Raw genomic sequence first — 19,026 nt, 5'->3', positions numbered from 1 at the left:
AATGGTTCCTGTGGACTCAGTGACCTGTAGATGAAACCATGGATATCCCAACCTTGCTCTGCTTTGGTTGCAGGGAGCAGGGGCCAACGGCATTCGGCTGACCATGGAGAGTGCTCTGACCGCCCGTGACCGGGTGGGGGTCCAGGACTTTGTCCTGCTCGAGAACTTCACCAGTGAAGCAGCATTCATTGAGAACCTGCGGAAGCGCTTCAAGGAGAACTTGATCTATGTGAGTAGCAGAGTGACAGACACCAGAGTGTTCCTCAGTGACCTGCATTGGGGTGGTTGCTGCAGGCGATGTGCCATAGCTTTGCTCTGCAGTTGGATTTGGAGGTGGTGGTATTGGCTTTAATAGACTATGGTTGTTTGTGTCAGAAGTAGTGTGGACTCCTGCCACATTAACAGACATAGGGACTCACTGCAGTGCTCTAGCTGAGGTCTGCTGGCATTTACAGCACTGAAAATCCAACTCACACCACATTCTTCCATTTCATAAATTCACTTTGTGAATTGCTTTCAGCAACCCCAGGCTTGAACTCAGACCTGAACGATATATCAGAAATAATCCACTATTCCTGCTTGTTAGAAGCACTAAAACCATTTGCAGGTGGTGTTTATCCAGCAAGGATAACATGTCAAGTGTAACTCCTGCAGTGTCATTCTCACTATGCTAAGAGGTCACTTCTTCAGCACCTTTGGCCTCTTTGGAGGCCCTCAGCAGCATCCCCAGCACACTGGGGCAGGCAGCCCTTGTCAACAACACCCGGCTCTCAGAGCAGTCTGGTCTCTTGGAGCATCTGCAGCCAGACCTTCTGTAACCTCTCTGCTTCATGTTCTCTTTTCCAGACGTACATTGGCTCAGTTCTGGTGTCTGTTAATCCATACAAGGAACTGGAAATCTACAGCAAACAGAACATGGAGCGATACCGTGGCGTCAGCTTCTATGAAGTTTCTCCTCACCTGTGAGTGGCCTGTGGGTAAACAGTTGCTCTTGTGCTGCTCCCACGCAGGCGTGTGCAGGAATGACATGTGAAAACAAGCACAGAGGACTGTTCCTTGTCCCACATGCAGCACTAAAAAGCACAGGGATAGAAAGGCTCCTCTGGAGGGTGTGGTGTACGGCTCTTTCTATTCCTGTTCCTCTCTCCAAAGAGGATGAGTTGCCTTTGCAAGAGCAGTATTTGGAAAGGGAGTTGGTTCCTTCCTGGCTGGAAGAACAGAGCTGCTTACCCAGTCCTGGCAGGACAGGAGTTCATTGTTCCAGGGTTACTTGGGGTCTGTGTGTCCGGGCTGTGTTTCCCTCCTCTACACTGCTCCTTCAGCGCGGGGCAAAGGAGTGTGTCTGTGAGTGTGGTGCTTTCTTTCCTACCTTGGCTCTTACTGCCTGACCACTATTTATCTGGTATTTCCCTGGTTGCTACGCTACCATCTGTTCCAACTAGCCTGTTGGAACAAGGAATGTATTTATTTACATGGTCTGGCCTGCTGAGCATTCCCAATTTCCCATTTAGAAAAAAAACCTTTGAGGTTTAAAGTTATTTTTGAAAGCATTTGACTTTTCTCTTGTCTAACTGAAAGAGAAAGATGACGAGAGCTGAGGACATTTAGCTCCAACTTGGGGTTTTTTTTCAGGACCAAATTCTGAGCACCTCTCGGAGGGTTTTTTTGTGTGGTGTGTGGGTTTTTTTTTCTTTAAAGACATCTTGGAGGAGTAAATGATATTATTTTTGAGCAAACTGAGTTGTTTCTTATTATTGGCACATAGCCCAAGAGAGTAAGCAAAAGAGAATGCGCTGCAAGCACACAGAGGGAGAGAAACACCATCACTTGGGAAAGTCTGGGCACTTGGAAGTTGTGTTTGTTAGGATAAAAATGGGATTTTTATGGTGTTTCAGGCTTTTTGTGTGGACCTGTATGGGGGATGATTTAACCTGGCTCGTTCATCCAGTTCCAACCCCTGCCATAGGCACGGACACCTTCCACTAGAGCAGCTTGCTCCAAGCCTCTGTGTCCAACCTGGCCTTGAACACTGCCCCAGGGATGGGGCAGCCACAGCTTCTCTGGGCACCCTGTGCCAGTGTCTTTAATGTTTTTTAATGGAACGATGAAAACTGCCAGAGATGGGAACTGGGAATGGGCCCATAAGCATCTTTAAGTGAAGGGGTTCTGTATGCAGGACTGTTCCCTTCCAGTGCTATGAAACCCCCAAGCAGTCTAGATGCAGTTCTTTAATTAGATTTATACTTACTCAACTGTTTTCAACACACTCTGGAGACAGAACTTGGATGGGAAGAGAAGGACTTGCTGTATTCGGTGGGGTGAGTGTGCAGTTGTGTTGCTAGGTGGCTCGTTGGTGTTGCCTTAGCACCAAGTATTAATAGACTTGAGAAGGCCACGGCAGTTATTTTGATGTGATTATTTCTAATTAATTTCACAGCATGAGAGTTAAAGAAAAGGGTTGTGAAGTGCATGAAGCAGGGTATCTGCTTGATCACCAGCTGAAAGTATCGGTGTGGTGGTCTTATGAGGGCACTCTGAAGGGCTGATGCGCCTCTTTTCTCTTAACCTCTTCCATCACACGTGTCTGGTCTTTTCCCTCTGTAAGCAGCTGCCACCATTGCCAGATTCATCTTCCTGCTTTCTGGTGTTGGAAAAGTGTGTGTGGTTCTTGATAAAAGATCCTGTCTGCATGGAGAGGAAAAGAGAAGTGAAAGAAAAAGCAGCAAAGGAAGAAGCTGGGTCCAGGGCCAGCAGCAATAAACCTGTCTGGGTACAGGCAGGAGGAACCATCCGGTATTTTGGGTAGTATTTGGCCTGAGTCGGTGATAACTTACGTAGCCTCCAGGATGCTGCTTTGTCTGTGCTGGCTCATCCAATTCTTCCTGCCATCCCAGAGGAGCTGAGAGAGGTTGGGCTGTTCTGGAGCCACCCAGATAGGAAAGTGCAGTTGTGACCTTCTGAGTATGTCATCACTTCAAAGATAAGCTGGATTAAAGATTGATGGGAAACAAGATGTTTCCTGAATGTAAAACTTTTTTGTCCTGCAGGACCAATGCTGAGAGATCCTGTATATTTAGAAAAGTAACTCTGCCTGCACCGTTATCTGCACCATTAATCTGGAGAGGGGCTTTGGACAAGGGCCTGCAGGGACAGGACAAGGGGAATGGCTTTAACCTGCCAGAGGGGAGACTGAGATGAGCTCTTAGGCAGAAGCTCTTCCCTGTGAGTGTGCTGAGGCGCTGGCACAGGGTGCCCAGAGAAGCTGTGGCTGCCCCATCCCTGGCAGTGTTCAAGGCCAGGTTGGACACAGGGGCTTGGAGCAAGCTGCTCTAGTGGAAGGTGTCCCTGCCTGTGGCAGGGGTTGGAGCTGGGTGAGCTTTAAGGTCTCTTCCAACGCAAACCAATCTGGGATTCCATGATTTAGTCATCTTCCACAGGTACTTCTGTTGTCAGAGTCAAAAAGAACAGTTTTTAAAGGAATTTGATAGATCTGGGCTATGACCCTTCAGAAACTTGGCCCAGTGGTTAAGATGTATATAGAGATGTCATCCCCAGCACGCAGCCCATGAGCACATACTTGAGGTGCCTCTACCAGGAGTTCCCTCTGTGGATTGGCCTTAGCTGAGGAGTCTCTGCCCTTCGCTCTTAGAAACACACTAACCCCTGGTCATCATTGTCCCTCAGCTACGCTATTGCAGACAATTCCTATCGCTCCCTGCGCACGGAGAGGAAGGATCAGTGCATCCTTATCTCTGGGGAGAGTGGGGCTGGCAAAACAGAGGCCACCAAGAAGATCCTGCAGTACTACGCTGTGACCTGCCCAGCCAGTCAGCAGGTGGAAACCGTGAAGGACCGACTGTTACAATCCAACCCTGTCCTGGAGGTAAGGCTGGAAGCTTGACCTGGAGTCACTGAGTCACACCAGCAGCACTCACATTTTCCAGCACAGGAAGTGCGGGCAGATGGACTCCTCTGGGCAGGACTGAGCTGTCAATGCACAGAGGATAGTGGGATGGTGGAATAGCTTATCCTGGGAACACTGGTTCATGGTATGTGGGCAGATTGTTCACACGCAGGGGAATCCCATTCTGCTTCCAAGCCAAAGACGGGGCCGTTGCAGCTGAGCTCACCCTTTCCAGTCCACCAGGAGCAATTCTGGAAGAGCTGGGCTGCTGGGATAGAAGCATTTGGCGTGGGAAGAGTTTGTAAAGCCACAAGTGGGCACATGGGCTGTGGGCAGCTGCCCTCTGATACAAGCATCTGTGGGTGCGTTACCCAGTGCTGTGGTGTCCTCTAGTGTCCAGTCCTGAGCTGTCTTTATAGTTCCCTTTGCTGTTTCAGCTCTGTATCAACTGTGTGCAGCATGCACTGGGAAAGGTGCTCCCTGTGAGAGGGAATAGCCCCAGCCCATTAGGGCATTGCCTACCGCGAGCAGAGCTGTGGGTGACTGAAAGCAAATAGCTGTCATCGAAGAGGAAGCTTTGAAAAGGCTGTCAGACATGACATATGTTGTCAGCAGCGAACTGGCATTAAAATAAGCTTGCTGGGGCGATGGGAATGTTTTCAAAGGGATATTCCATCTGCAGTGCTTGCACTGGGTATAATGATCAGCATTAGAATTTGGGTTGCAATCTGTTTCCTTCCTGGTTGCTCTTGTAAAAAGGAAAACCCGAAGCTTTAATGGCTGTAAGTAAGCAACTGGCAGCTTCACCAAAGTGTTTATAAATAATCTTACTTGATGCTTACTCCTTTCTCTCTGAATTGTTGTCATTTCAGGCCTTTGGAAATGCAAAAACCCTCCGAAATGACAACTCCAGCCGATTTGGGAAATACATGGATGTGCAGTTTGATTACAGGGTAACTTCATATCTGTGTTACACTTCAGAACTGGTCATCATCACAGCAGGCCTCTGTTTCCAGCTGTGATCTGAAGATAACCTCTGTCAGGTGTAACTTTGCATAGTGTTTCCTTCCATTCTGATCCAAATTGCCCCACACTGTGAGGATGAACGTAGTGCAAGGACTGAGTAGCTCACCATGCTGCAGTCATTTAAGCATCTCAGTTCATAACCTCTCCACTCTCACAGTTCTGCTGCTTTTTCTTTGCGTTGAATTCCTTCTGAGAAGGAATTTCTACCTTCTGAGAAGGAATTCTACACAAACAGGATCCTATTCAGTGTGTGCTGTAGCCATGACCTGTATAATGGCACATTATTGTCACCTGAGAGCTCATTTTGCATACACTTCAGAACTAAAATTGCCACTGTGATACAAAATGACAGCTTATTTTCTGTTTGTAGGCTGTTGTTTCCCATCTTGTTTGTCTTTGAGCAGCCCGCCAAGAAGCAGAAATGTCTTCCTCTGCGTTCATGAGCTAATTCGATGTACCTGGTTTGATTTAGGGGGCTCCTGTCGGGGGCCATATCTTGAACTACCTCCTGGAGAAATCCCGAGTTGTGCACCAGAATCATGGAGAGAGGAACTTCCACATTTTCTACCAGCTGCTAGAAGGGGGGGAAGAGGACTTACTGCGAAGGCTGGGCCTCGAGAAGAACCCACAACAGTATCACTACTTAGTAAAGGTGTGTGTTAACCAGTACCTCTTACAATGTTGTTTTATTATAGCATCAGGGTATTCTCAGTTGACTTTCTAGTTTCCTTCCCTCCCTTCAAAAATAACATTGCTATAAAAAGAAACACGTTAAACACAAATAACGCATCTTTGACAATATTTTACTTACTTAGATCAAATTGTGTCTTTTTAGGGTCACTGTGCAAGGGTCAGTTCCATAAATGATAAAAATGATTGGAAGATCGTGCGAAGAGCTCTGTCCATTATAAGCTTCAAGGACAATGAGGTGGAGGTAAGACATGTTTAACAGCAGAGCTGCTTTTCCTACCTGTAAGGAATGTCTTCAGCTTTGACTTGTTATTTCTGCAGCGTTCAGGGGGAATGTATTCTCTGAAAAACCCTGAAAACCCACAAAATCTCCTTGTAAAATGTTACTAACACCAAAATCTCACTCACTGCCCTTTCCCACTGTGGGTTCTTGTCATCACCCTGATTCCTGACTGTTGCTCCGCAGGATCTGCTGAGCATTGTGGCCAGTGTTCTGCATCTGGGGAATGTGCAGTTTGCTGCTGATGAACAAGGAAACGCTCAGGTCACCACAGAGAATCAGATCAAATACCTGGCTAGGGTGAGTATCACCAGTGAGAGAAGCGTTGCAGGAAAATCACTCGTGGAGGTTTCCGTATTTAGAACTTGATCCCATTTAGAATATGATTTAGAAGTTTTCATAAATTTATTTGACCTAAATGAAGTGCAAATATTAACATCAAAACCCTTTAATTGACAACTTATCCATATATGATTCACCGCTGACTTGAGGTTTTCACCTTCAGGCAGTGGGATAGGAGTAGACTTACTTCAGAGAGGAGTTTCAAAGAAGGAAGAACCCTCGTGGCTTTGCTTACTCAGTTCTTTGTGCCAGAACAATCAAGCCAGTTTATGTGCTAGGTCGTATCACTGCTGGTGTGCAGGAGAAACAGGGCAGACTGATGCTGCAGAAGTCTGGCAGTGTGAATGGGAAATAAAGGGTTGTTTCACTGGGGTTTTAGGACCAGCCTTTCTGGTGTGTTAAAGCTATTACTAATAAATAGAATGTAGTGCTTCATTAATGACTTTATACTTTATTGCTTTGCAGCTCCTAGCAGTTGACGGCTCTGTTCTTCGAGATGCATTGATCCACAAGAAGATCATAGCCAAAGGGGAAGAGGTAAGAACGTGATCTGTGGATCTGGGAGGCACGTGGAATTAAATCAACTAATGATACACCACCAGCTCTCACCAGAACTGAATGTGTCACACCTCACTTGTTGAAGGAGGTTGTCAGTGCAGGATCCCACAAGTTAATGGTGACAGTGATGGGAGATGAGCCTGGACAGGGTGCTGTGGAGTAAACTATGGGAAACTCAGTCCCTCAGGGGGATGGCTGTTGAGTGGCATTTGTCTTGTTCTGCACACAGCTCATCAGCCCCCTGAACCTGGAGCAGGCAGCCTATGCAAGAGATGCTCTTGCCAAGGCAATATACGGACGCACTTTCTCCTGGCTGGTGAACAAGGTTAACAAGTCTCTGGCTTATGAGGTAAACGAACCTTTTGTTTGCTGGTATCCAACCAAATGTGAAATTCTGCATCTTTTAGCTGCAATGCAAAGCAATTACAAACTATACAAAGGTTTCTAAACTAATCCGTCTTCCATTAAGAGGAGGGTGAGGAGTAAATGCTGTAACTAAGTGGGTAAGATCCAGTGATGGATCATAGTTGTTAGTACATAGCAACATATATTTTTTACCCTGTTGCAGGAAGGAAAGTTTCCAGGCTGGAGAAGCACAACAGTTCTAGGGTTGCTCGATATCTATGGATTTGAGGTTTTCCAGCACAACAGGTTTGTTTCAATCCATATCACTGAGTTTTGAGTAAATTCTTTGTGACTTCATTCATTGTAGTGTTTCTCTCCATTGTGAAATGAGCTGTCTCTGAGGCGATCTGTGTTTGGTCTCACATAAAGTAAATAATCATGGAATTCCAGACTGGTTTGCGTTGGAGGGACCTTAAACCTCATCCAGTTCCAACCCCTGCCATGGGCAGGGACACCTTCCACGGGCAGGGACACCTTCCACTAGAGCAGGTTGCTCCAAGCCCCTATGTCCAACCTGGCCTTGAACACTGCCAGGGATGGGGCAGCCACAGCTTCTCTGGGCACCCTGTGCCAGCGCCTCAGCACCCTCACAGGGAAGAGCTTCTGCCTAAGATCTAATTTATAGTTAATGAATAAGCATTTCCCCAAATCTCTTCTATTTCTCTTGATTTACACTGAGAGATTCATGCTGCTGCCCACTGATTAGAGCTTCTTTTACTTGTGGTACGGTGTTAGTGATTATTTCTCTGATTTTTGTTTGCAGCTTTGAGCAGTTTTGTATTAATTATTGTAATGAAAAATTGCAGCAGCTCTTCATAGAGCTCACATTAAAGTCAGAACAAGAGGAGTACGAGTCAGAAGGCATAGCGGTAAGAGCCACTATCATCACTTCCACTTTCTCCTTTGTAGCATCTCCTGCAGGCCAGAGCTCAGGTTAGAAAAGGAGCTGCTGATTTATCGTGGTCTCTAAAGTAAATGAATTAAAGAGCTTTCCTTTTTCCTTTCTTTCTGAAGCACTTTGTGTGATTCAGCTGTGTGTAATGCCATTGCAGTCTTTGTCTCTGCTTAAAAAAAGATGCTTTCTAAAGGGAATCTTAGGAAGGCAAATTCAGGAGTGAAAAAGCTTTGTTTCCAAGTTGACAGAAAGATTCCTCAGTGAGGTGCTGCCTGAAATATTCAGAAATGTTCATTTTTTCCAGGCCAGAACGGTTTTCACCCAAAATGTGGTTTCTTGTCTTTGCAGTGGGAACCGGTTCAGTATTTCAATAACAAAATAATCTGTGATTTGGTGGAGGAGAAGTTCAAAGGCATCATTTCTATTCTGGTGAGTTGAAAACACCTTCTTAGATGAAAAAACTGGGGCAGTGTAATGCAAACCAGGGGGAAGAACCCAGAAAATAATGGTTTCATCTTATGCAAGGGCTGTTTGAGCAGGTGGGAAGAGCACGGGTACACTGAACAGTGACATATTGTGTCGTTGTGCTCTGCTGAGAACAGTAGGAACTCAATGCTGGAATGGGTGTGTTTGTAGGATGAAGAGTGCCTGAGACCTGGGGATGCCACAGACACAACCTTCTTGGAGAAACTGGAGGAAACTGTGAAGAACCATCCTCATTTTCTCACGTGAGTGTCCGCACAGTTACACTGGTAGGATCCAGTAATAAAGCCCAGAGCTTTATTACTCCTAGATAACATTATGATTCCTGGTGTGTAAAGCAGCAGCATCCAAGGTATACTGGATCCCCTGTGAAAGATGATGTTTTCTTTTGGAAAGAGGTTTAATTGTGAGTTAAGATAACAGTAAGTTGTCAGCACAACTCTCTTGCTCAAGAGTATGCTTCAGGTTAAAGCAGGAGCAACAAAAGCTGGTTACTGACTTCTCTCTTCCTGGCACAATTCCATGTTTCACCTTTCAGATTGCTTACTTCAGTTTTGGAGCTCCAAATGTCTTTTTGCTCTTACTGGATGCTCTGCTTATGCTCAGAGTGGGACCTCTGCAGCCTTCATGAGTACACCAGCCTGCTGCCAGCATCTCTCTGCCCTCTTGCCTGCTGCCTCTCCTCTAGTTTCATGTGCACACAGAACCACCCCACAACCTCACCAGGAAGCTGAAAGCTCATCCTTTGGAAATAAGCATAAATCCATTTTCTGTCATTGTTACAATTTGCTGGTTGAGAACTCTTCACTTTCGGCCTTGAAAAGCAGCAAGTGGGGTTTATCCCCTGCTCCCTTCCATGTTCACCCAGTCCCACTCTGGATCAGATGCTGTAGTGCTTTATGAGGAGGATCCCCAATGAAACACAGGTTTGCTCCTCCTAAAGCCCCTTCACTTCCTCCCCAGGCACAAACTCGCTGACCAGAAGACTCGCAAGTCCCTGGGGCGGGAAGAGTTCCGCCTCTTGCACTATGCTGGAGAGGTCACCTACAGCGTTGCAGGTCAGTGTGTGCATCATCTCTGCTGCCTCTTCCCCTCCTCCTGTCCTGCCCTTTGCATTCAAACAGCTTCACTATAGAGCAAAGAAAACTTGACTACATCCACACCTCATTTGCTGAACCAGATGAATTTCCCATCTCAAACTCCTGCCCTGCTGTGATGTTCCTATGGAACACGGGTGGCAGCCTGAGCCGTTTCTTTTGTCCTCCAGGTTTTCTGGATAAAAACAATGACCTTCTCTTTCGGAACCTGAAGGAGGTGAGTGTGGATGGAGGATGCTTCCAGCTCGGCAGAAAAGCCCCCAAACAAGCAGTTTTGTGCCACATTTCTTTGCTAGTTCTCTGAAGGATTCCCTGTGCTTTCTCTCTGACAATGTCTCTCTCTACAGACCATGTGCAACTCTGAGAATCCAATCATAAACCAGTGTTTTGACAGGACAGAGCTGACGGACAAGAAGAGACCTGAAACGGTAAGGACACAAAACTGGCTGGAAGTGTGGCTATTCCCTCGTTTTAAGACATGTCCTATCTAACACAGGGTGCAAACCTCTTCTGTTTAAAGCTGGCAGACTGAGGTGTGTTCTGTGGTCACAGTACTAGCTCTCAGTTATCACTTCATAGAGTTCTCTTTCTTCTCTCCTAGGCAGCAACTCAGTTTAAAAACAGCCTCTCCAAGCTCATGGAAATTCTGATGTCCAAAGAACCCTCCTACATTCGCTGCATGAAACCCAATGATGCAAAACAGGCTGGTATGACCCTGGTGACTCCCTTCTTACATAGACACCAGGTCCCAGTCAGGGAGACACAGGAAGGAGCTCGGATAAAGAACTGTGAGGTTCTGTTGTTTGGGGTTGGTGCCAGAGCTGCTTGTGGGGAGGTGATGGCGCAGGAATTACAGTGGGAGCACTGCTCTTGGGTGGAGTAAGGTCACGTTTAAAGTGAGTAATTATTAACCTTCATAACTTCCTTTTAATGATCTTTATTCTCCGTCTTCCTCCTTGCATGCAGTGAACATCCTAAAGGAGAACTTTGGTTTGGAACTAAGTATAAATGTATAGTAAAGAGGGATGTGGGAGGATGGGTTAGAGGTTAAAGATAATTGTGTAGGACATAAGAACTGACCATTCCCCTTCTCCAGATGAAGGCTCAGCTGTATACTGATCATGTTTCTCTCTTTTCATGCTCTCTTAAGACCGATTTGATGAAGTTCTCATCCGACACCAAGTGAAGTACTTGGGCCTGATGGAGAACCTCCGCGTGCGCAGAGCTGGGTTCGCCTATCGGAGAAAATACGAAGTCTTCCTGCAGAGGTAGGACCTCCTTGAGCTGCTCTCCCCTTGTTCTTGGTCCCACAGATGCTCAGAGCAGCAACGGGCAGCTCTTATACCTCACAGGGAGCAAGAAACGTGGCCTCTCCCTTCCCTTTCCCTGCAGGGGCTGGACTTGTTCTCTCCCTAAGGTTCCTTCTGCTCTCAATTCCCAGGTACAAATCCCTTTGTCCAGAAACGTGGCCCACATGGGACGGGCGGCCCCACGACGGCGTGGCTGTGCTGGTGAAGCATCTGGGCTACAAACAGGAAGAGTACAAAATGGGACGGTGAGTTCTGCTGTTTCCTTCGGTTGAGGTGATGAATCATTGGACGTCCATGTCATTGCTTTTAAATAGGGCTTCTCTAACGGGTGAGGTTAGAGAGCCCAAAGGGGGGGATGCTAAGGGCAGGAAGTGAACTCCTCCAGCTTGTCAGACATCATTCTGCATTTCTATTTCTAGAACAAAGATTTTTATCCGCTTTCCCAAGACTTTGTTTGCAACGGAAGATGCTCTGGAAGTGAGGAAGCAGAGCCTGGGTGAGTCACACACCGCAGCAGCTTCATGGACAGTGGATGGATGAGTTCTGATGCTGGTTTTCTGCTTTTTGTTTAAAAAATTGAGCCTTTTTTGACTAAAATTTGCTTGGTCCCAGTTCCCAACTGCTCTTTTTCTTGCCATTTCAGCCACAAAGATGCAGGCCACGTGGAGGGGTTTCTACCGTCGAAAGAAATTCTTGCACATGAAACACTCAGGTATGAGAAAAAGAGAAAGACAAGTGCAGGGCTGGGAATTGCACGGTTTGAGGTGGCTGCTGCTGTCAGAGGTGGTTTGTGTTTGCTGTGTGAGAAGGAACATCCCCAAAGCCTTGCTGGGAGTAGAGTGGAAAGTGTCGGTGTGGTCCCCAGTGATTCCACGTGGGAGACTGAGCAGGAGAAGCAAACTCAGTCATGTTCTCAGTCATCTGCCAGTGCTTTTAATTGCTGTTTTGTATTACTTTTAGCAATAGCCATCCAGTCGTGGTGGCGGGGGACGCTGGGGCGCCGGAAAGCTGCCAAGAGGAAGTGGGCAGTGGAGACTATCAGAAGGTATGTGAAGGATAACCCAGGCCGTCAACTGGGCACTTAGGTCTTGGCAGTGAGATGATAGGAGTAAACTTGCTTGTCCCCAGAGTACTTTTAAAACAGGTTCCAACTTGTAAATGAAGCCCAGAACATGGCTGGCAAGGAGCAGATTCCAAATCGCCCTGATTTTGGTCACTGTTCTAATAATAACATTTCTGCTTCCTCAGGTTCATCAAAGGCTTCATTTACCGGAACCACCCACGGTGCCCAGAGAACGAGTATTTCCTGGATTACATCCGCTTCTCCTTCCTCATGAACCTCAAACGGAACCTGCCCAAGAATGTTCTGGACAAGTCCTGGCCAACTCCTCCTCCATCGCTCTGTGAGGTGGGTACAGGGTGGAGGGCACTGGGGCAGTGGTGGTGAAGTGAGGGGGGAGCCTCCACTCTCAGTGCAAGGAGGAGCCAGGCTTTCACACAGGTTATCTACATCATCAGCATCTCTACTGGTAGAATTAATCCAGACATCATCACAAGATGTAATTACAGCACAAGATGTAGTTACTAGAGCTGGAGTTATTGACAGATGGCGAGTGCAGTGCTATGGCAGCACCATTTTAAAATCAGTCACAGATTGGTTTGGGTTGAAAGGGACCTTAAGCTCATCCAGTTCCAACCCTCAGCTGGGTTCTTATCTGCTCAAAACAAGGTATTGTAGAAAGTCCTGCTTATTTTACCCAATGAAAGGCCCTTGATTGCTCAAGTGCAGGCACTGGATGCAAGGCAGGGCACAGCAGTTTAAGGGAAGCATCTGGGTGCTCCTTCTCCAGTCTAACGCAGGTGGAGAGCATTGAAGGGAAACCCTCTTAGAAAGGGGGGAAATAAGCTTCCTAGTATTGAATTTTAGAAGGAACTCTCAGTACTTAAACGCTGTTTGAATTCAGTGATGCAGTTTCTGAGGTTTTCTCACCTATCCTCACGGTTTGGGTTGGTTTGTCAGCAGTTTTGAGCTCCTTTCATTCATGGTGTGATTTCTTGTGCAGGCTTCCCAGCTCCTGCGCCAGCTCTGCATGCAGAACATGGTCTGGACCTACTGCAAGAGAATCAGCCCCGAGTGGAAGCAGCAGGTATGAGATCACTTGATGTTATTCACAGCTACACCGGTGTCCCCAGGAGGGGAGGGACAAAGGCACTACTATAAGGGGAATCCCTGCAGCAGGGCTGAGGTGGAGGAGCTCATTTAATGGCTCCACAGGAGCATTGTGGGTTTTATTAGGTTAGAGACAAAAAACTAATAGACAAGACATGCATAAAAGACAAAGCATTGTACACCTATTCCAGTACATGCTATTGGAGCAGTGCTGTATCTCCATGTCCCTATATAATGTCTGTACTGAAAGGCTCCATTATTCTGCCCATGGAAGATAAGAGTGTAACCGGCTGCATTATCCTGGTTGTACCATATAGAGACTAAGAACTCTGCAGCCACAGAACTAGTCATTTTCCAAACAGAAACATCACATGAACACTGGGAGCTGGTGTTATAGCTGAAAAGAGTAAAAATGATCCAGAGATTTGGTTCATCTGAGTCATGGAAAGGTAGAGGGAGGGATTTATTGTTTAATACTAACAGAAGGCTCAGTAAAGGGACACGATGGGAGATGTGAGCATGGAACAATTGACAGGCACCTGTTGGGAGGTGAATGGTAAGAGTTGTCATTAGTGCATCATACATCCTATTGCTGGGGGAGGCCTGCAGAGTGGTACTAGCAAAGTGCTATAAATTAGTGAGTGGCTGAGCCTGTGATTAAGGACATGGGCTTAACACAGGCTCTGACTGAGCTGGGGATACCACTGGACATTTTTTTTCCCCCAGACTCACAAATAAATACCTTTTATCTCCATTTTCACCTCTTTTTCATACTGTGTAACAGCAGTAACAGGCATTTGCCCATCAGAGCTGTCACAGATGTGTTGCTGCCAGTAGGGCTGTTACTGCTTTGTCATTGGGCATTACCAAAATCTCAAGCCTGGATGCCAGGTCCAGGTAAGTTCCAACAGGAGACAACAAGATTTCTGAGAGGAGACAGAAGGGAAAAAACAGCACTCTGTGGCCTAAAGACAGGGTCACTGTTGGGATGTATGGAATATTGTGTGTAATTCAGAAGGTCAGAACTAGATGCCAAATGCTTAAAGAACGCAAAGGGAACATCTTTTATAAGATAAATCTATCTTTTGATGGAGAGTATCTCCTTTTGTCCTTGCAGCTGGAACAGAAAGTCATCGCCAGTGAGATTTTCAAGGGTAAGAAGGACAATTACCCTCAGAGTGTCCCCAGACTCTTCATCAACACACGCCTGGGTGAGCTTAACAGGAGGAAGCAGTGGGGGGGATTAAATCTGCTCTTTTCTTGCTAGAAGCTTCTTTCTGAGCCCATCTTTTTGGTTTTAATCCAGGTAATGAAGAGATAAATGCTAAAGTCCTGCAGGCTTTAGACAATGAAGCCATTAAGGTGAGATCTGTGTGTTAATACTTTGGTCAAGCTTCTAGAGTTATTCAGTAGAATATCAGGTTAGATTTAGGAATACAATACAGAAAGAACATTTATATTATATTATATTATATTATATTATATTATATTATATTATATTATATTATATTATAATATCCTTGGAAGATATTCCATGAACATATATATTATATTATATTATATTATATTATATTATATTATTATATTATAATATCCTTGGAAGATATTCCATGGGAAGAGCTGATGGCTCACAAATATTATTTGGATATTACTTGTGTCCAAATACATCCAAACTGCATCAGCTCAGAACTGAGGAAAGGGGAAACCCACCCAGACTAAAACTAAACCTGGGCTCTCCAAGCTGGCTGTAGCCATCACGTTGTTCAGGACCCCTCCAGGTCAGCAAGGACCTGAGAATAGGAGTCCGAATTGGTCTCCGTTTACCAGGCTCTGTCAGTGCCTCCTGCTCTAGGCTAGGCCCAAGGCAGCTGCCAATGGAACCAGTGCAGTTTCAGCACTGTTAACACTTGTTTCAGTATGCAGTGCCTGTGGTCAAGTACGACCGGAAAGGATACAAGGCAAGAGCCCGGCAGCTGCTCCTGACCCAGAACGCAGCCATCATCATCGAGGAGTCCAAAATCAAACAACGGATTGACTACAGCAATCTGACAGGTGGGGATGGGAACAGGGATGGGGTTTGGGTCAGTCTTGGCCATAGTTACGTGCTAATACAATAACCTTGTCTTTGTCCTGGCCAGGAATGGATGATCGGATACTGACAAGAAGCATTTTAAATCTGTGATAGCCTGAAACTGTGTTTTCCTAAAACTGCACTCCATCAAATGTCACCAGAATTGCTCAGTTCATCTCCCCAGACTCCTCCTCCATCATTTCCCAACACACGTCTCTGCCATAGGGAATTGCACCATTAGTGCACAGCAGCTGCTCAGGGCCCTCTTTGCCATGGCCTGGATACTTCTAGAAGGAGAACTTGATTTTTATTACTTGCTTTGTTACTACTTGGCTTGGCTGAAACCTTTCACTTCCCAGATCCAGTTCTGGTGCCAATCATTCAGTGACTACTGAATGCAAGCCCTGATGGGACAACTGCTGCCTTTGTCACCATCTGAAGTGGTTTCCAAGGGCAACACTAATTTGGGGTTCTATGACACCCATAAGATGCTATTAGAGATGTGTCTTCATCTCTGCTAGGTTGGAGCAGCTCAGTTTAAACAGCTAATCCGGTTTGGAGCTAGTATCAAGTACACAAAGTAATCCTTAGTATCCCAATAGTTACCCCACTCACCCACCTCCCAGGCTAGCATGAAGCACCTCTCCAGTACAGTTTTGATCATAAGTCCCTGAAGTGGCCAGATTACCTCTCTTTCCAAGGCCAGGACAGCTTGTAACCAGGAATTCTTCCTATATCTGATGGACAGAGGTACCTAGAAGGTTCTTTTCCACCTTAAAGAGCACAGTTTAAGCCTATTGTCCATCCCCTGCATTCCTGTGACAATGGCATTGTGGCTGTTCTCTGTTGCAGGCATCTCCGTGAGCAGCCTCAGCGATAACCTGTTCGTGCTGCACGTGCACTGCGAGGACAACAAACAGAAGGTACTGGGACTCATCCATCACTTCTCCAACTGCCTCTAGGAAAGGGTTTAAGGCCCAAAGAGCAGAAGATGCAGCTGGGTAGGGAGGGCACACATGGTGACATGGCTGTAATTAACTTAGGGCCAGCTCCAAGTAACCTTTCTTGTTATTTGAGCTCAGAGTGGGTGACTTGGTCACCAACAGGACTGGTGCTGTCTCTTGTGCCCATTGTCACTTAATGGTCACGGTACAGTGTGACTCACAACAGATGCCCCAGAGATGCCCATGAAGCCTGGTCTGCTTGGAGAAGTGTTTTTCCACGCTAACAATGGAGCTGGTTCTGTCCCTGTTAGCAGCAGCAATCGTTTAGGTACAGTGTCACTGTAAAGCCATGATCCCAACTCTTGTCTCTCCTTCCTCGCAGGGAGATGTCGTACTGCAGAGCGATCACGTCATTGAGACCCTCACCAAGACAGCCATGCAGGCGGGCAAAGTCAACAACGTCAACATCAACCAGGGCAGGTGAGGGCAGCTCAGCCCCTCGGGACTCCAAAGGGAGCTCTGCTTCAGCCTTGGAGGGCTACAGCAACATCCCTGCAGGCATCAAAACGTATCCAATACATCTTGGCTATGAACGTGGCAGATGTTGCAGCCAAGCATCAATACAGAGCAGCCACTTAACCAGAAGAGGGTAAAACTGAGCTAGCAGAGGGGTCTCAACTACTCATCACATCTCTTCTTGCTTCTTTCTCTTCACAGCATCAAATTTACAGTTGGACAAGGCAAAGAAGGGATCATTGACTTCATATCAGGATCAGAACTGCTCATAGCCAAAGCCAAGAACGGCCATCTAACAGTGGTGAGTACCTCCGGGGTTGGTACCAAAGAGCACTGCTTCACTTACAGCAGCTCCAAACCTTGGGTTGGGCACTAAACCCCAGCTGCTGCAGATGGACACGTGCCCCATGATGCTCCTGCTGAACACACAGCCCTTGGCCTCAGCTTCTGCCCCAGCTGGAGCTCCCACTGCACTCTGCCTGCAGGCCCCAGAGCCAGCCAGGCTTGCTCAGACTCATCCAGTGCCTGCCTGTCAGTCACTTGCATTCCCCTCCCCAGGATCCTGCTGTAACTCCCTGCTCTGATCATCAAATTTAGACATTAAGAACACAGGAAGCTAAGGGAAAAATCCTTTTCCCTTCTCGGGCTTCCTGCGGGTCAGATCCAGCCCTGCAGCTGATTTAAGCCTTGTCATATTAAAGGTCAATCAGGACTAAACACAGATGTGTTCAGCGGTGGCCACTTCCAACTCCCTCCTCCACTGAATGGCCAATTCCTGCTTCTGATCCCTGTGAGGCAGTAACAGCGCTAACACGTGCTGTGCCCTAACAAACAGCTCCAAAGCACGCTGGAGGCTGGCTCATAAAGACCCTCAGGACCTAAAGCACTGCGACATCTCCACCCCCTTCCCAGCTTGTCCTTCTCCTCCTGCAGGTTGCTCCTCGTCTGAACTCCCGATGATAACGTGCCACCAGGCCAGGACCTTCTCCTCCTGCCCACAGAACTGGCTGGATCATTCCCAGCAAACCCCCTCCTTCCTTGCTTTGCTCCTCTAATTGTTACCAAAGACCTGCACTTCCAGAAACCCACAAATCCATCTTTCTTGTCTTAATCTCCAATCCCAAAAGAGAGGCCTTCTCCTCCTTACCTTAGTGGCAAAGGTGTGGGTCCAAGGCACCGTCTGGAACCGTGGGCTCTAGAGGGAAGAGGGTAGCGACCAAACCCTTGTGCTTGACACCATCCAAAAGCACAAAGGAACCCCAAAACTCTGCTGCTTTGTCAGCCCCATCCATGCGATGCCAAACTTTATATCCAGAAAGAATGTCTGATGGAGAATTCGACTCCGAGATGTTTGTGTTCCGAGATATTAAAGCCATATTATGTAAATGAGTAAGAAAACCCCTGTAAATACTTTAGAGTGGAGTATGAGAGATGCACTATGAGGAAGGGAGTCGATGTGGAACCTTTTACAGTTTAGATTGGGAGGTTTTGTTGGGTTTAGCTCATATGACAAGGTATTAACCCATGAAACCATCATTTAACTTCTTCACTCACCTGGATCCAGCAGCTCTCACCTTTTGAAGTCACCCAGCCCATTCCTTGCTCTACAGTGGTATTTTTATACTGTTTCCATACCCACATCCCAGTGAAGTGTCAGGAAACACAAACCCCCCAGGCCATGCCCCCCACACGGCACCTGCGCTCATAGCAGCACCTTCAGCCAACACTGCTTTTCCTTGGGTTTAGCCATAACTGGAAGTTCGAGTGCCCACAGTAAAGCTCCTCATTTACCTGCCACTTCTCAGCGCTGCCTTCAGGAGGAGGGCTCCGGGCTCAGCACTGCTGAGGGCTCCTTCCCACAAGAGCATCTTCCCCACTTCAAGCCTACCCTGGTTTGAACACGGTCTCAGCCCGCACCAGAGGCCAACACCAAGCACCAAGGCTGCAGGGTGGGCAGCTGAGCGCCCGGTGTCACCATCCCAGCCCCAGATCCATTTCCAAGCTCTGCCTGCCTTAGGAATCCTTCATATTCCGCCTGTATCCCAGTGCAGCAACAACAGCTACCATAAGCCCTGAGTACAATACAACCAAACATTGCCACTTGCGTACAATTGGCTCAGTCTCCTACGATGAAGACCCCAGGCCTGGGCTGCTGTATACACTGTAGTACATACACCCCCCCTGTATATGCTAGAGTGGATATACCATCGGCTGCTGTATCCGCTGTTGTATAACCTCTTCAAGACTACACTGAATAAATTTTTACAGAAAAGAAACCTCCTGCATCTTGTCTGTGTTGTGGAAACTGCTCCAGGAGCAACTTATTCCTAGGAGT

At 47.0% G+C, this 19,026-nt stretch overlaps 1 protein-coding gene across 3 annotated transcripts in view; it reads left to right on the top strand.

The window, feature by feature from the left end:
- MYO1C (myosin IC) overlaps window positions 1–18,917 on the top strand; it is a 50,417-nt gene extending 31,500 nt beyond the window's left edge. The window contains exons 1-31 of one of the 3 annotated variants that reach the window (XM_080629994.1): window positions 89–229; window positions 847–962; window positions 3,685–3,883; window positions 4,777–4,857; window positions 5,403–5,582; window positions 5,766–5,864; window positions 6,087–6,200; window positions 6,708–6,779; window positions 7,030–7,149; window positions 7,369–7,451; window positions 7,969–8,074; window positions 8,449–8,529; window positions 8,737–8,828; window positions 9,547–9,641; window positions 9,851–9,897; window positions 10,028–10,108; window positions 10,282–10,387; window positions 10,831–10,948; window positions 11,122–11,235; window positions 11,410–11,486; window positions 11,634–11,702; window positions 11,951–12,035; window positions 12,239–12,398; window positions 13,054–13,137; window positions 14,278–14,371; window positions 14,467–14,522; window positions 15,077–15,212; window positions 16,084–16,154; window positions 16,558–16,655; window positions 16,893–16,992; window positions 17,625–18,917. In XM_080629994.1, the coding sequence (XP_080486120.1) occupies window positions 104–229; window positions 847–962; window positions 3,685–3,883; window positions 4,777–4,857; window positions 5,403–5,582; window positions 5,766–5,864; window positions 6,087–6,200; window positions 6,708–6,779; window positions 7,030–7,149; window positions 7,369–7,451; window positions 7,969–8,074; window positions 8,449–8,529; window positions 8,737–8,828; window positions 9,547–9,641; window positions 9,851–9,897; window positions 10,028–10,108; window positions 10,282–10,387; window positions 10,831–10,948; window positions 11,122–11,235; window positions 11,410–11,486; window positions 11,634–11,702; window positions 11,951–12,035; window positions 12,239–12,398; window positions 13,054–13,137; window positions 14,278–14,371; window positions 14,467–14,522; window positions 15,077–15,212; window positions 16,084–16,154; window positions 16,558–16,655; window positions 16,893–16,992; window positions 17,625–17,651 (3,087 nt within the window). In that variant the 5' untranslated portion in view covers window positions 89–103 and the 3' untranslated portion in view covers window positions 17,652–18,917. Of the gene's footprint in view, window positions 1–73; window positions 230–846; window positions 963–3,684; window positions 3,884–4,776; window positions 4,858–5,402; window positions 5,583–5,765; window positions 5,865–6,086; window positions 6,201–6,707; window positions 6,780–7,029; window positions 7,150–7,368; window positions 7,452–7,968; window positions 8,075–8,448; window positions 8,530–8,736; window positions 8,829–9,546; window positions 9,642–9,850; window positions 9,898–10,027; window positions 10,109–10,281; window positions 10,388–10,830; window positions 10,949–11,121; window positions 11,236–11,409; window positions 11,487–11,633; window positions 12,036–12,238; window positions 12,399–13,053; window positions 13,138–14,277; window positions 14,372–14,466; window positions 14,523–15,076; window positions 15,213–16,083; window positions 16,155–16,557; window positions 16,656–16,892; window positions 17,587–17,624 lie in introns of those variants that run through there. The other 2 variants (XM_080629993.1, XM_080629992.1) reach the window with 2 other exon arrangements.
- The last annotated feature ends 109 nt before the right edge of the window (window positions 18,918–19,026 follow it).

Source organism: Psittacula echo, assembly GCF_963264785.1.
Source record: "Psittacula echo genome assembly, chromosome: 15".
In the NCBI taxonomy this organism is placed as follows: domain Eukaryota; kingdom Metazoa; phylum Chordata; class Aves; order Psittaciformes; family Psittacidae; genus Psittacula; species Psittacula echo.
The sequence above is the reverse complement of the archived record's forward strand: the minus strand, read 5'-3'. Positions and strand labels throughout refer to the sequence as shown.